Source organism: Anas acuta, chromosome 2, assembly GCF_963932015.1.
Source record: "Anas acuta chromosome 2, bAnaAcu1.1, whole genome shotgun sequence".
In the NCBI taxonomy this organism is placed as follows: Eukaryota; Metazoa; Chordata; class Aves; order Anseriformes; family Anatidae; genus Anas; species Anas acuta.
In genome coordinates, this window is record NC_088980.1 from 47,332,219 (window position 1) to 47,344,399 (window position 12,181).

General features: G+C 40.5%; 1 protein-coding gene across 4 annotated transcripts; it reads right to left on the bottom strand.

Moving 5' to 3' along the window:
- Positions 1 to 266: 266 nt before the first annotated feature.
- Positions 267 to 11,626, bottom strand: RBFA (ribosome binding factor A). 4 transcript variants are annotated; one of them, XM_068674672.1, is made up of 7 exons: positions 11,201 to 11,626; positions 10,881 to 10,919; positions 9,517 to 9,693; positions 7,237 to 7,349; positions 5,947 to 6,031; positions 2,750 to 2,820; positions 267 to 998 (listed from the first exon to the last, which is right to left on the bottom strand). In XM_068674672.1, the coding sequence occupies exons 1-7, from the start codon at positions 11,576 to 11,578 to the stop codon at positions 608 to 610; spliced, it is 1,254 nt and encodes a 417-aa protein (XP_068530773.1). In that variant the 5' UTR covers positions 11,579 to 11,626; the 3' UTR covers positions 267 to 607. The 4 variants fall into 4 exon arrangements, with proteins under 4 accessions (XP_068530773.1, XP_068530776.1, XP_068530775.1 ...); XM_068674675.1 differs by having other exon boundaries at positions 11,197 to 11,335; XM_068674674.1 differs by having other exon boundaries at positions 10,881 to 10,923; positions 11,197 to 11,335.
- Positions 11,627 to 12,181: the final 555 nt, after the last annotated feature.

Here is a 12,181-nt window from a genome sequence, read left to right on the forward strand (position 1 = left end):
AACTTGATTTTTCTTTCAGGGTTGTAACTTTACTGGCCATAGCCTCAATGAGTTTTACCTTCTTGTGGAATGAGTGCCCCCATTAGTCTAGGATCCCTAGAGAACATCCTCTTTGGGTCTTCCTGTGCTGAAGGCTGCCCTTTGAACTCCACTATCAATATTTCATTTCCTTCTTCCTTCCTGACCTGATCTTGAAATAGCAGGTACCATCACTTAGTGATTATTCTTATCCAGATTACTGAAAAAAATCAATCAGTAAAATAAAATTTCTTCACGGAAGCAATAATTTTATTGGAAATAACAGAGTTGCAAGAAGTTTTAGTATACAGTGTTGCACTATGTATGTTTTGTAATTAAAAACTGCTGTCTAGCTGGAATTACTACAACTGTCTCTGCTTTAAAGCTGCTTAACAGAATGTCACAGACACCATTTTAACTTTTCTTACACACCGTCTTGTGCTAGCAAACCTCCATGTGTGGCAAACTTCTTTTTTGAAAGAGAAAGTGGTAAACAGGCTATACAAAAGTAATCTTTCAGTGTTTTATTTAATTAATTAATTATGTTTACCGTTGTCAACCTCCATTTTAAACAGTGTCTTTTTCCGCTTCATTTCAGTTTAACAGGAGGCTGACTTTGAGTTTCGCCATCACCTGCCTCCAATTCATTTACCCCTTCCTGTAATTCATCTTCTATCTCATAGTCTGAAATTGCATCATTGTTATCATCCAAATAATCAGCTTCGGATCTGTCCATTAAGTATTTCTGTGGTGTGATGTCATCATCAGGAGGATTCCTCATTTTTTTCTTTTTCATTTTCTTTTGAATCTTTGACAGCTGCTGCTCCTGTTTTTGTGTCCGGCAAATGCCTTCTGTATCTCTTGACACTTTCAGTCTTTTGTAGTCCATTATCTGCTTATTCAGCAATTCATGATCAATACCAAAAAGATTAGATCGCATGGGTGAATCAGAAGATTGAGTTGCTGAAGAGAATGATTCACTGTGAAAAGGAAAAAAAAATGTATTTTTCCCCCTGCATATAATTAAAGGAACAATACAAACTGGGACAACTTGAGGAATCTATAAATAAACTAGAGCTTTCAGTTTGACTTTGTTAATGTCCTGTATTCAGCATTGTGCTCCTTATGTTAAGAAGGAAGCAGTACCACTGCACTATGTGTGGACCGGCTACGTATAATCTTGTCAGCCTTTCAACAGATTCAGGGGTGGGTGGGGGCAAACAACTACATCATTCCAGATGAAAATTTCATTCCAGAGCAAGCACTAGATCTGGGAGCCCCAAGGAAGTTAGACCACTCCTAGCTTTTTCAAGAAGTTAAAAACAGCTGCCTGTGCCTAGTACCCATCAGACACACATAGCAATAACCATGTAGCACCTTAAGCTAGACAGAAGTATTCCCACAAGATACAAACAGAACAAGCTGTTAGGTGCCCTGTGGGGAAGTCTGTCACAAGCAATTTCCACCAAGAAGCAAGTTCTGATTTGCAACTGATAGTCTGAAAAGTCATTTCTACCAACAGACTACAGCACACTAGTGCAAGGCTCTTGGTTTTGAGAGCCTCCAGTTCACGTAATCATTATGCTAGGAGATCATCATCAATATCCCTCAAGAGCCAAAAATCCCTCGTAGAAGAATGCTAAATTAAGTAACTTTTTGTTGATTTAGAGAGACTTATCACTAAAATGTATGCAGGTATATCTAACGGAAGGTGTCCCTGCCCATGGCATGGAATTAGATTATCTTTAAGTTCCCTTCCAATCCAAAGCATTCTATGATCCTGTAATTCTATGTGCAAGTGCAACAATCCAAACTTCTGCCAGAATAAAAGTGGACAAATGGAAGGCGAGCAATCTATTTATATTGGTAAATACAAGGCTTATATTCTCTTAAGACTAATAGCAAGAAACAAATATTACTGCTGTGAAGCTTTTTTTTAATGTTTAATGATTGCAGACACAGTGAATCTTGAATTCTAAGAAGTTCCAAGAATACTTCTCTCATAAAAGTTAAGATACTAATACTAGAATAAGTATTAGGTCTGCAAGTAAAAAGGACTTATGACTGTGTTGCCTCAAGTTTAGATGTTAAACACTGCTGATTTTTAGAATTATGTTCTGATATCACCTTAGGTGTTAGTTGCCTCCAAAAGCATATAAAGTACAGTGTTACAAAGGACAATTCAGTCATTTTTCAAGCTTAAGAGAGGTCCACTTTTATACAAAACCCTTTCTATATTTGCAAACCTGCAGCAAGGTACCTATGCACAAGAACCAAAGACAAAATGACCTATAAAAATGCGTCTGTACTAAAATACGAAGGTAAACTAGAACATATACAGTAAGAAATATTTTCTCTCAATTTTAATAAACGGGTGTGATGTTAGCAAAGAAAGCTTAAATAACAAATTAAAACACCATATTCTACATTGAATTTCTGGGATGATTACTTTTTTTTTTTATCCTTTTTTTTTTTTTTCCTGTTAATAAAAGGCCCCTAATTGGCAAGGTCTTCCATAAAGTCTCTTTTCTACCTTTTATTTCCTTGCATCACCTTGCTGAATTCTGAGATAACAAAAATACACACATCTAATTAAAATATACTTTGTGTCATACCAAGTAATACCCTATACAAATAATAAATAATACACAATACAAATAATAAATAAAATTTAAGCTGGTCAACAGAGATGAAAATGGACATCTGTAGCATTTTGATTCAAAAAACTCACCTGGAATCATTTTGAGATAGTACTTTTTCTTCTTCAGGTCCAAAATCAGCAATTGATAATAATTCCTCAACCTGTAAATACACAAAGAAAATAGATATTAAAGGCACTGTACTAAATTTACTTTGTTCATACCTCTACAAGAAACAGACACAAAACATTTTTTAGCAAAACCATTTCAAAATGCCCTTTTCCTCCATTTTCATCTCACTACTGCAAAATATACATTAGGGTATAATTCTTCACCGGCTGTAAAATGAAATTACATCACATCAGATCTTATGAACTTTTTAGTTTCCAACAGTGCCAGGAAACACTATCCTTCTTGCCTAGGAAGTTTGTGTCAAATAATATAACTGAGCCATGGGTTAGTATTCTTAAAAGTTTTTTTTTTGCCATATGTATATTCTGAACAGCTCGTTAGGGATTGTGTGATAGATGTAATTTTTTTTTTCAGCCTTTCAAATCATTTTTCATAACATCCTTACACCGGGATTTCAGAGACATCAGATGGTTTGGGTTGGAAGGAACCTTAAAGATCATCTAATCCCAGCTCCTCTGCCATGGGCAGGGAAACCTTCCACTAGACCAGGCTGCTCAAAGCCACATCCAACCTGGGCCTAAATGCTTTCTGGGAGGAGGCATCCACAACTTCTCTGGGCAATCTGCTCAAGTGCCTCAACACCCTCTGAGTGAATAACTTCTTCCTTATATATAACATAAATCTCCCCTCTTTTAGTTAAAAGCCATTACTCTTTGTCCTATCGCTACACTCCCTGGCAGAGTCCCTCTCCAGTTTTCTTGTCACCCCACTTTAGGTACTTGAAGGCCACTATAAGGTGTCCCAAGAGCCTTCTCTTCTCCAGGATGAACTACACCATCTCCCTCGGCCTGTTTCTTTTCCATTTCTGTAAGTTTTTGTCCCTACTATAGGGAAGTTTCAAGTTGCCTTTTAACATCTAACCAGTAAATGCTAAAAATCTATTATATTCAGTAATGACAAAATTTTCACAATTAGGTACAGTTTATCTCATTCAAAATTTTTATTCCTACTTTACATTCCTTCCCTTCTAATTCAGGGTTTAATCCTTTTAACAAAAATTGACTAGGATGCTCCTTCTCTCCTGCAATGCTTAAAAATCAGTTTCAGCTACATTATTTCTAGTTATTGAATCTGTAGATTACATACATCTGACAGTCTTCAAAGTATGAAAATATGATCCAAGTGCTTTCTAGTGCCATTCACTGATAGGAGCTACATATGGAGGGTTTTTGCCCATCTTGAGTGGTTAACTTTTTGGGTGCCTGTGCTTCAAACAACTTCAAGGTAAGGTGGTGCAAGGGTTTTTCATCTTCAGAAAGAGTAAGTGGTTGTTTAAAGAAGTTTGAGATACAGTGATTAGCAAAACAGGTTCCATAATTACCACCCTGAAAGGTACAGCCTGCAGGAATAGCTATTTGTAGCTCCATCTAGATATGTTAATAACACAGTGATTGTAAAGACAAAGCACTTCCATAATCACAGGTAGGTTGTGTAGGAATTCTTGTGATTAGGTGGAGAGTATGAACAAACATAAACAGCTTTCAGAAGTGTTTAGTTCATTTTTATTCTTGTGCTAATGTAGGTTAAAAAGATCTGCACTGTGGATCAGTACACTGGCATCAAAGTGTCAGAATTTTTCACCAAAACAAGTTCTAGCCATTTTACTGCATTTCTAGAGAGTATGAAATCTTATTATTTCTTCCAGCTCTGCTAATATGCACCACATGAGCTCATAAGTAACTAAGAGAATTTACATATGATGGTCTCAATAGTAACACATCTAAGAGTAAGGCACTTCAGGGCATAGAAATGTGAAAAACATACTCTTTTCAACTAATGTCCTTTAAATTCACATCAACAGCTTGAGGAGCCAATTTTGCACATAATTTCACTCAATAGTGTCACTCCTCTCTTCTAAAATTCTCACTTCACAGTCCTAGTAACAGTGAATTTCCAAATAACATTATTCTGAAACTATTTCCACACCATGATAGAAAATGAGTATTTGGAGAAACAAGCTGCTGGTATGTAAGGAATTCAGGTAGCTATTGTTTCACGTTAGTAGAGTAAATTTAGTGAAGCCTTAGACCACAGCATGAGCTCTGCATCAGCTGAACCTGGTATGCAGTGGTGACTGAGCAACTGTGAATGGCATTGTGTGGGTACTGGGTGGTGCCAATGGGGAAAGGGGGGATGTGTTGGCCAAGGGCTGCACCAGATCAGAGCCTGCTGAGATAACAGAAGCCACCCTGCTGTGCAGTAACAGAAGTCATCCTGCCCTGCAACAAAGAACCACTATTCTGAAGGAACATAATGTATATGTGTTGAGCACTGATTGGACTATAGAGGACAAAAACAAAGATTGCACAGGTACAAGAACCCATGGAAAATTTTGAGCAGGGTCCGCCCTTAGAGGCACCCAGCTTGAGCTGATATGTAAGTACCATTAAATTATTGCTGTTTTAAGAGTCGACTCTCTGAGTGAATCTCAAGTGCCTGGTGAGACCCATTCTACTAGCAGAAACAGGATCCCCCAACAAATAATAAAGGTAAGTTAAAAAGAAGGGAGAAAAATTAGTATGAGTGAGCTTAAATCCTCTTATGCAAGGATATGCCTTTCCCCAGAAACATTATAACAATTCACAAATGGAAAAGGGTTGGGGTAAAAAAAATAAAACTAAAAATCACTTATTAGATTCACGGACATTTTAAAAATGCATAGTATTTAAAATATGGAAGACAGCTCCTCAGACCTCACTTTATACATAATCAAGTATGCCAGACAATACCATATATTGGCTAACATGTATTATTCCTTAAAAATGTAATGTCATTTTTTAGGATTTATTTTTTAGCCTAATTAATTATCTTTCACAAGCTTCTCACTTCAGAAGTTTTAATAGTAGCCTCAAAAAAAGTTAATGAAGCAATGGCTACAAAGGTTCTTTTACATTGTATATAATCATCAATCTTACTAAAGATTCTTCACTAAAATACTTTGGAACATGAAGTACAAGTATAGACAAAGACCGATCTTTAATGTAGTAATTAATATATAGCTCTTGAGCAATCAGCTTTCTCAGTATTCCCAAACATTATGATATCTAGGTCCTACATTTGCATGATATTTGTATGTTGAGTCAAGGATTACAATTACCTTTTTTACAGCCGCAGCTTCTTTGTCTTTTACAAATACTATCGGGGGTACATTTCCTAAAATTTGCTGACTCATCAGGAGATATCTGCAAAAATACAACATTCACCAATATGAATAACAGTACAGCACTTCGAGGAAAGGTAAAACACGTTAAATTAATTCCAACAGTACTACATGTTTAAGGATCCAGATAGCAAAACTTAACAGTCTGTCCAGTATCCATTGTGGTTAGTGATAAGGCACTAAGTAACATCACTGCAAAATCCCAACTCTGAATGTATAACATACAAGAACTATTAGCTGCAGATCCCTAAGTAGTGATGGTATTAGATTTGTCTCCTATATGCACAGGCTGGTTCAAGTCTTTCCAATCTTGTTTTGGCTTCCTCATCCCCACTGTAACAGTGAAAACAATGGTGGGATAGAGCCCTCACAGCATGGCAAGACAATAGCACTACATGGTATCTGCAAGAGGGACTGACTGAGCTTCCTTTGTCTTCTTCCCAGCCAGCAACATTCCTTCTCAAAGTGCAGAAGCTATTGAGAGTAAAGGAGGCCATTGTGATGGAGCAGGAATTACAGGCCTAGGGAAACGGAGGAAAAAGAAATAGACCTACAATTTTGTTTCACTGACACTTTCCCCATAAGGTGAAATCCTGACCCTCCAACAGACTGGTTGGATAGCAGAGGGTTTAGCCATGCACAGAGGGAGACAGAAGTCTCCATGGTGTCCTGCAAACTCATTGGACTGTCCACCAGAAATGAGTGCACATATCATAATGCATGGTAACATTTTTTGTTTGTTTGTTTGTTTTGAGTATTGTGAAGGATTTCTGTAAAATCAGTCATCCCTTCTAGAGGTCCAATGTGTCTCTAGTGATCAGAATTGCACAATGAGCCTGTAAGGAGGTAACTGTTGTAACTGCCAATCCTCTTCTGCAGCATCACATTCTGACCTACTGTTAAGTACAGCATATCCAGGCCACCATCACTAGTACAATGAAGTGCTACTTTATCCAAACTCCTCTTTCTTTCTGCTCAGTTCAGTCCAACCCTATGAAAGCAGAGAAACCAAGCAAACCAGCTGCACTTCACTGGGAGAATTCACAGCTGCTCTAACACAGCCATCCATCCCTGTGAGGCTCATCACAGGAGATGCTCTGACTCCAAATGTATAAAATACGAAAGTATCCTAACGGGTCAGATTTAGACAGTCAAAAATACTCATTTGTTACTATAACACAGCTAGGAATTTATGAAGCAGTCTAACTGTTCATCACACAGCAGTACCGTATACGTGGAGCACTCTTCTGCAGTAAACTTTCAACATAACTTTCGTTCTCTGTAATAGCAGCAGGATTCCAATACACACGACATGCTGAAAAGTTTGATGCCAGGGACACCTGCAAAAAGACAAACATGACTTTAAAACTTTGTATCTATATACACACAAACTTCATACACAACAAAACCTCTGGTTCATGAATAAACATGCAGTGACTCAAACTAGGTATCTAAATTCTGAAGAGAAGCTGTTCTTCCATCCCTGCTTCTAAGAACCAAAATTACATGTTGCCTTTACAGAGCTACGGTTTATGTTCAGTACCTGAAGATGTTTTTTTTTTTTTATTTATGCAATTCACTGCCCAGTCTCCGTTCTAACTGAAATTAAATGCAGAAGTCTGTCAACACCTCCATGTTACTGACAGCGCTGTATTTAGCCAATATGCGGGTACTACCATCTCAAAGGCTGTGGATGGGGTCTATCTAGACTTCAGAAAGGTTTTTGACACTGTTTTCCACAGCATTCTCCTCAAGAAACTGGCTGCTCGTGGCTTGGACTGGCGTACACTTCGTTGGGTTAGAAACTGGCTGGGTAGCTGGGCCCAAAGAGTTGTTGTGAATGGAGTCAAATCCAGTTGGAGGCCAGTCACTAGTGGCGTCCCCCAGGGCTCAGTACTGGGGCCCATTCTCTTCAATATCTTTATCGATCTAGATGAGAGGAGTGGACCCTCAGCAAGTTTACAGACACCAAATTGGGCATGAGTGTTATCTTCTCAAGGGTAGGATGGCTCTGCAGAGGGATAGGCTGGACCAACAGCCTGAGGCCAGCTGCATGAGGTTCAACAAGGCTAAGTGCTGGGTCCTGCACCTGGGGCCAACAACCCCATGCAGTGCTGCAGGCTGGGGAAAGAGTGGCTGCAAGGCTGCTCAACAGAAAGGGACCTTGGGGTATTAGTTAATTGCTTGGTGATCATGAGCCAGCAGTGTGCTCAGGTGGCCAAGAAGGCTAACGTCATCCTGGCTTGTACCAGAAATAGTGTGGCCAGCAGGACTAGGGAAGTGATTGTCCCTCTGCCCTTGGCTCTGGTAAAGCCAACCTTGAACACTGTATTCAGCTTTGGGTCCTTCACTATGAGAAGGGCATTGAGGTGATGGCGTGTGTCCAGAAAACAGCAAAAAAGCTAGCAAGGCATCTAGAAAACAGGTCTTATGAGGAGCATTTGAGGGAACTGGGGTTGTTTAGCCTGTAGAAAAGGAGGTTCAGGGGAGACCTTAACACACTGTACAATTATCTTGAAAGAGGCTATAGCAAGGTGGGGATTGGGCTCTTCTCCCAAGCACCAAGTGACAAGAAGAGGGAAAATGTGCCATAAGGGTTAGATAAGCAATCCCTAAAGACCTACAGAGAAATATGGTATGTAAGACAACGCACATATTGATACAAAAAATAAAATTACATGGGTGAAGTTAAAAAAATTTTTGATAATTTATTTGAAGACAGAATGAAATCAGCCAACAAAAAGATACATTTCAATTGTAAATGACAAACATTCTGTCACAGATGCGGCTATGACGTATTATTTTTTTTCCACGCTTGTAACCAAATAAGCTAAATCTGTCAAGCTTTTGAGCTTGACATTTGTATCATTTAATTTGGAAAGAACAGCAGACAGTGCAGAAAAAACTACTGACAGTAAACAAGAATGTGGAGAGTGACTTAGTTCCTGAATCACAGTTGTAACATCCTTTTTAAACATGTGAATTATAACAAAATGAGATACAGTTAGCTACAAATTCCAATTCTTCTTGAAACCTTGCTTGCCAATGCCATTGTCTTAGTCTTGACCTTTTTTGCTCTAAGCTCATGCCCCATTTAGGTCATAATTAAGCTGGTAAGGAACTCAGGGATGAATCAGCTCTCACACAGCTGCATAAAGACTCATGGAAATATACATCTATGTTGGTAAAAATCAGGGCCCTCCTTCTGAGAGGGCAATATAAATTGTACATGTATAAATAACAGGAATAAAATCATACCAGCAACACCATTTTTTAGTTGGCCTAACTGGCATTAGCATTATACTGACAAAGGTCTACTAAATGAGGTGCAATAGTGGCAAAACTCTCCTCCCATGAAAGATGAACTGAGGCTCATTTTGCTGTGCAGCAGCAATGCTGCAAAACTCTTCCTGCACGCATCACAGTACCTGGGGGCTCCAGCACACCACACCAGCCTCAAGTTGTAGTCACAGCAGCTCAACAGGAACTCTAGCTTTTTTCACTTGCCTTGCAGATTTCCAGCTTGAGGTCATAAAGTTCTTGATTAACTTCACCGGTACTCATCATCTCTGACACAGCTTTATGAATAAGGTTATTCAAGACTCTACAGCGTATGGTATCTTCTTTCCTAGTTTTTGTATGGTCACCTTTCACTACAGAGGTCAACTTGGTTGGCTCATACATCTTAAATCAAACAAACAAACAGTTGTTACAAACTTACATTAGGAAATTTTATATAGTTTTGTACCACTAAGTATAGTCTTAGAATGGCATTGTTGCAGCTGTCATGGCTTTGTATAGGTCTTATGTATCAGATGTTTTGGTAAAGAGTATTTCTACTCAAAAAATCTTTGACCTTCATGTACTACAGTCAAAATGTCTTACTTTACTGTTTTGTAGCTCAGTAAATCAGTTTTCTAAAATATAGCTGGTGTTAACTGAAAACCAGTGATTGCTTGAAAAGCAAACATAATTTGTTCTCCAGGTAAGTCTCATGCACTCAACATGGTTTGCCTGCACAGAGAACTATGAGCACAATTGTAACCAGAAGTTAAAGAAATCCCAGCATATCTGGTAATTAAATGAAGTCAGAGGCCTGTCATTCTGTGACGGGTACCACCATCTCCAGACAGCTGATCTGAATTTGCCTCCCACCAATAAGAATTGAAAGCAATCCCAATCACTGATACCTCTAGCATGCACACTGTCATTTTCAGTATAGGAAAACTGGAGAAGATTTCCTGGATCTAGTTCCTTGAAATCACAGGCAACCATGCAACAGACACTTCCAAAAGGATCCACAGAGCATCTATTCCATATACTCCTAACTCATCTTACAGGAGCAGACCACAATGCTGTACTTGACCTAAAAGCAACTTTTTTCCACTTGGCCACTGTTTCATGGTTCTTTTTGCTACCACAAAGTAGCAATACCACTTACATAAGAAATTGTTAGCTTTCTCTCATAGTGTATCCTCTTATTTATGCTAAGCACAGGTTATATGCATCCAAGACTTGCTGAGAACCTTCCTGGGAAATGATCTGGATTAAAACTAAGTGTGTATACGTAAGTATTAACCTGGACCAGTCTTTTGATACAGGCTCAAAACCACAAAGGGAAGTGCTGGGGCTTGTACAGATTAAAAAAAAATGGCACAAAGGAAGAAATGGTCAAGGGAAGAGCTTGACAAACAGCTTCTCTCACAGCAATCCTAGCATACCACAGTAAAACTGGAGTGCTAGTTTTACTCATTAAATTCTGCTCTTTCTCCGCCAGAAAACGCTTTTCCCAATGTTACAGGCAATGGAGGAATTATAAGCATGTTCTCCCTGGAAGAGGTGCACGCAGCGTTTTAAAAGCTTGTACTCACCATTTTAGACCCCAGGGCTGGGCTGTCATACCAAAACTTCTTTCTTTTGGAAAAAGGAAAGGCATACAGCTTTATCAACTCAGAGGAATAACGGGTAGGTACCCTGTGTGAGTTTCCCACGTAATATTTATATATTAGGGTGACATGCAGCGATGCTTCCCGTCCACAGAAGCTACACCAGGGAGGCAAGGCAGAGACCAGCACTAACATCCCCGCCCCGTGGGACAACCACAACCGGCCTCACCCTCCCCGGTGCTCCCACAAGCCCGGGCCGCGGATCCCCGTCCCCCCGGCCGGCAGCAGCGCAGCCCCGCACCTACTTCTTCTTGTGCAGCATTTTCTTCAGCAGGTTCCTGGAGCCGCAGGCAGGGGCCGAGCTGCGCAGCGCCCTGCAGCAGGGCAGCCCCACCGCGGCCACCGCCGCCCGCCCGCTCCGCCACATGGCCGCCACAGCCGGGCCCGGGCTCCGAGCGCCTGCCCCCGGGGAGGCGAGGCGCCACACGGCCCCGCCTCGCTGAGGAGAACACGGCCTGCTGCTGGGCCGCGCTGTTTGGGCTGGGGGAGGGTTGGTTTTCGTCACAGGAGGCTGGGTTTGGGGTTTTTTTTTGTGGTGGTGGCTGCGAGGGGGCTGCGGGTGCGCCAGGGTCTGGGAGGGGACGCGGCCAAAACAGACTGACCGCAGGGATCTTCCGTGCCATATTGCCTCATGCTCAGCAATAAAAGAAAGGAATTTGGGGCGCATTCAGAGTGATGCCATTTCTCTTCCCCAAAAAACTGTAGTACATGGTGAGCTGTGCTTTGCTGAAGTGGCTGAAGACCTGCCTGCTGATGGGAAGAAGTGAATGAACTCCTTGATGTGCTTCGCTTCCATGCATGGCTTTTGGTTTTACCTACAAAATTGTCTTGATCTCAACCTATGAGTTCTCTCGCTTCTACCTTTATGATCCTCTTCCCCATCCTACCTAGGAAAAGTGAGTGAGCAGCTGTGTGGTGCTGAGCTGCCTGCCTGACAGGGGTAAACCACAACAGCAGCAAAGGGGTGACACAAGAAAAAATGAACCCACGGGACAGGTTTGATAGCACTGAATCATCACTTGGGAATGTGTCTGTGTGACATGGAAAATTCGTGGAAAAAAATGGGAAAATTCAGACTCCTACCCCACAGCCGAACCCAAGCCCTGTGCAGACAATTCATGCACAGGCTCCATTATTTGCATAACTGAGTTATCTTAGTAGTGAAAACAAACGTGGTTACTACATTTCTATAAGAAGGCTGTACCAGCAAAGGCCTTGCAAATTAT

What these genes read in the sequence shown, in the direction of transcription:
- RBFA (XM_068674672.1), bottom strand. Translation starts at nt 11,578, where the DNA reads ATGGCACGGAAGATCCCTGCGGTCAGTCTGTTTTGGCCGCGTCCCCTC. An exon ending in TCAAGCTGGAAATCTGCAAG is followed by an intron (nt 7,350 to 9,516) that starts GCAAGTGAAAAA and finishes GTCTTTTTGCAG; the next exon opens with GTGTCCCTGGCATCAAACTT. An exon ending in CTATCTCAAAATGATTCCAG is followed by an intron (nt 999 to 2,749) that starts GTGAGTTTTTTG and finishes TCCTTTTCACAG; the next exon opens with TGAATCATTCTCTTCAGCAA.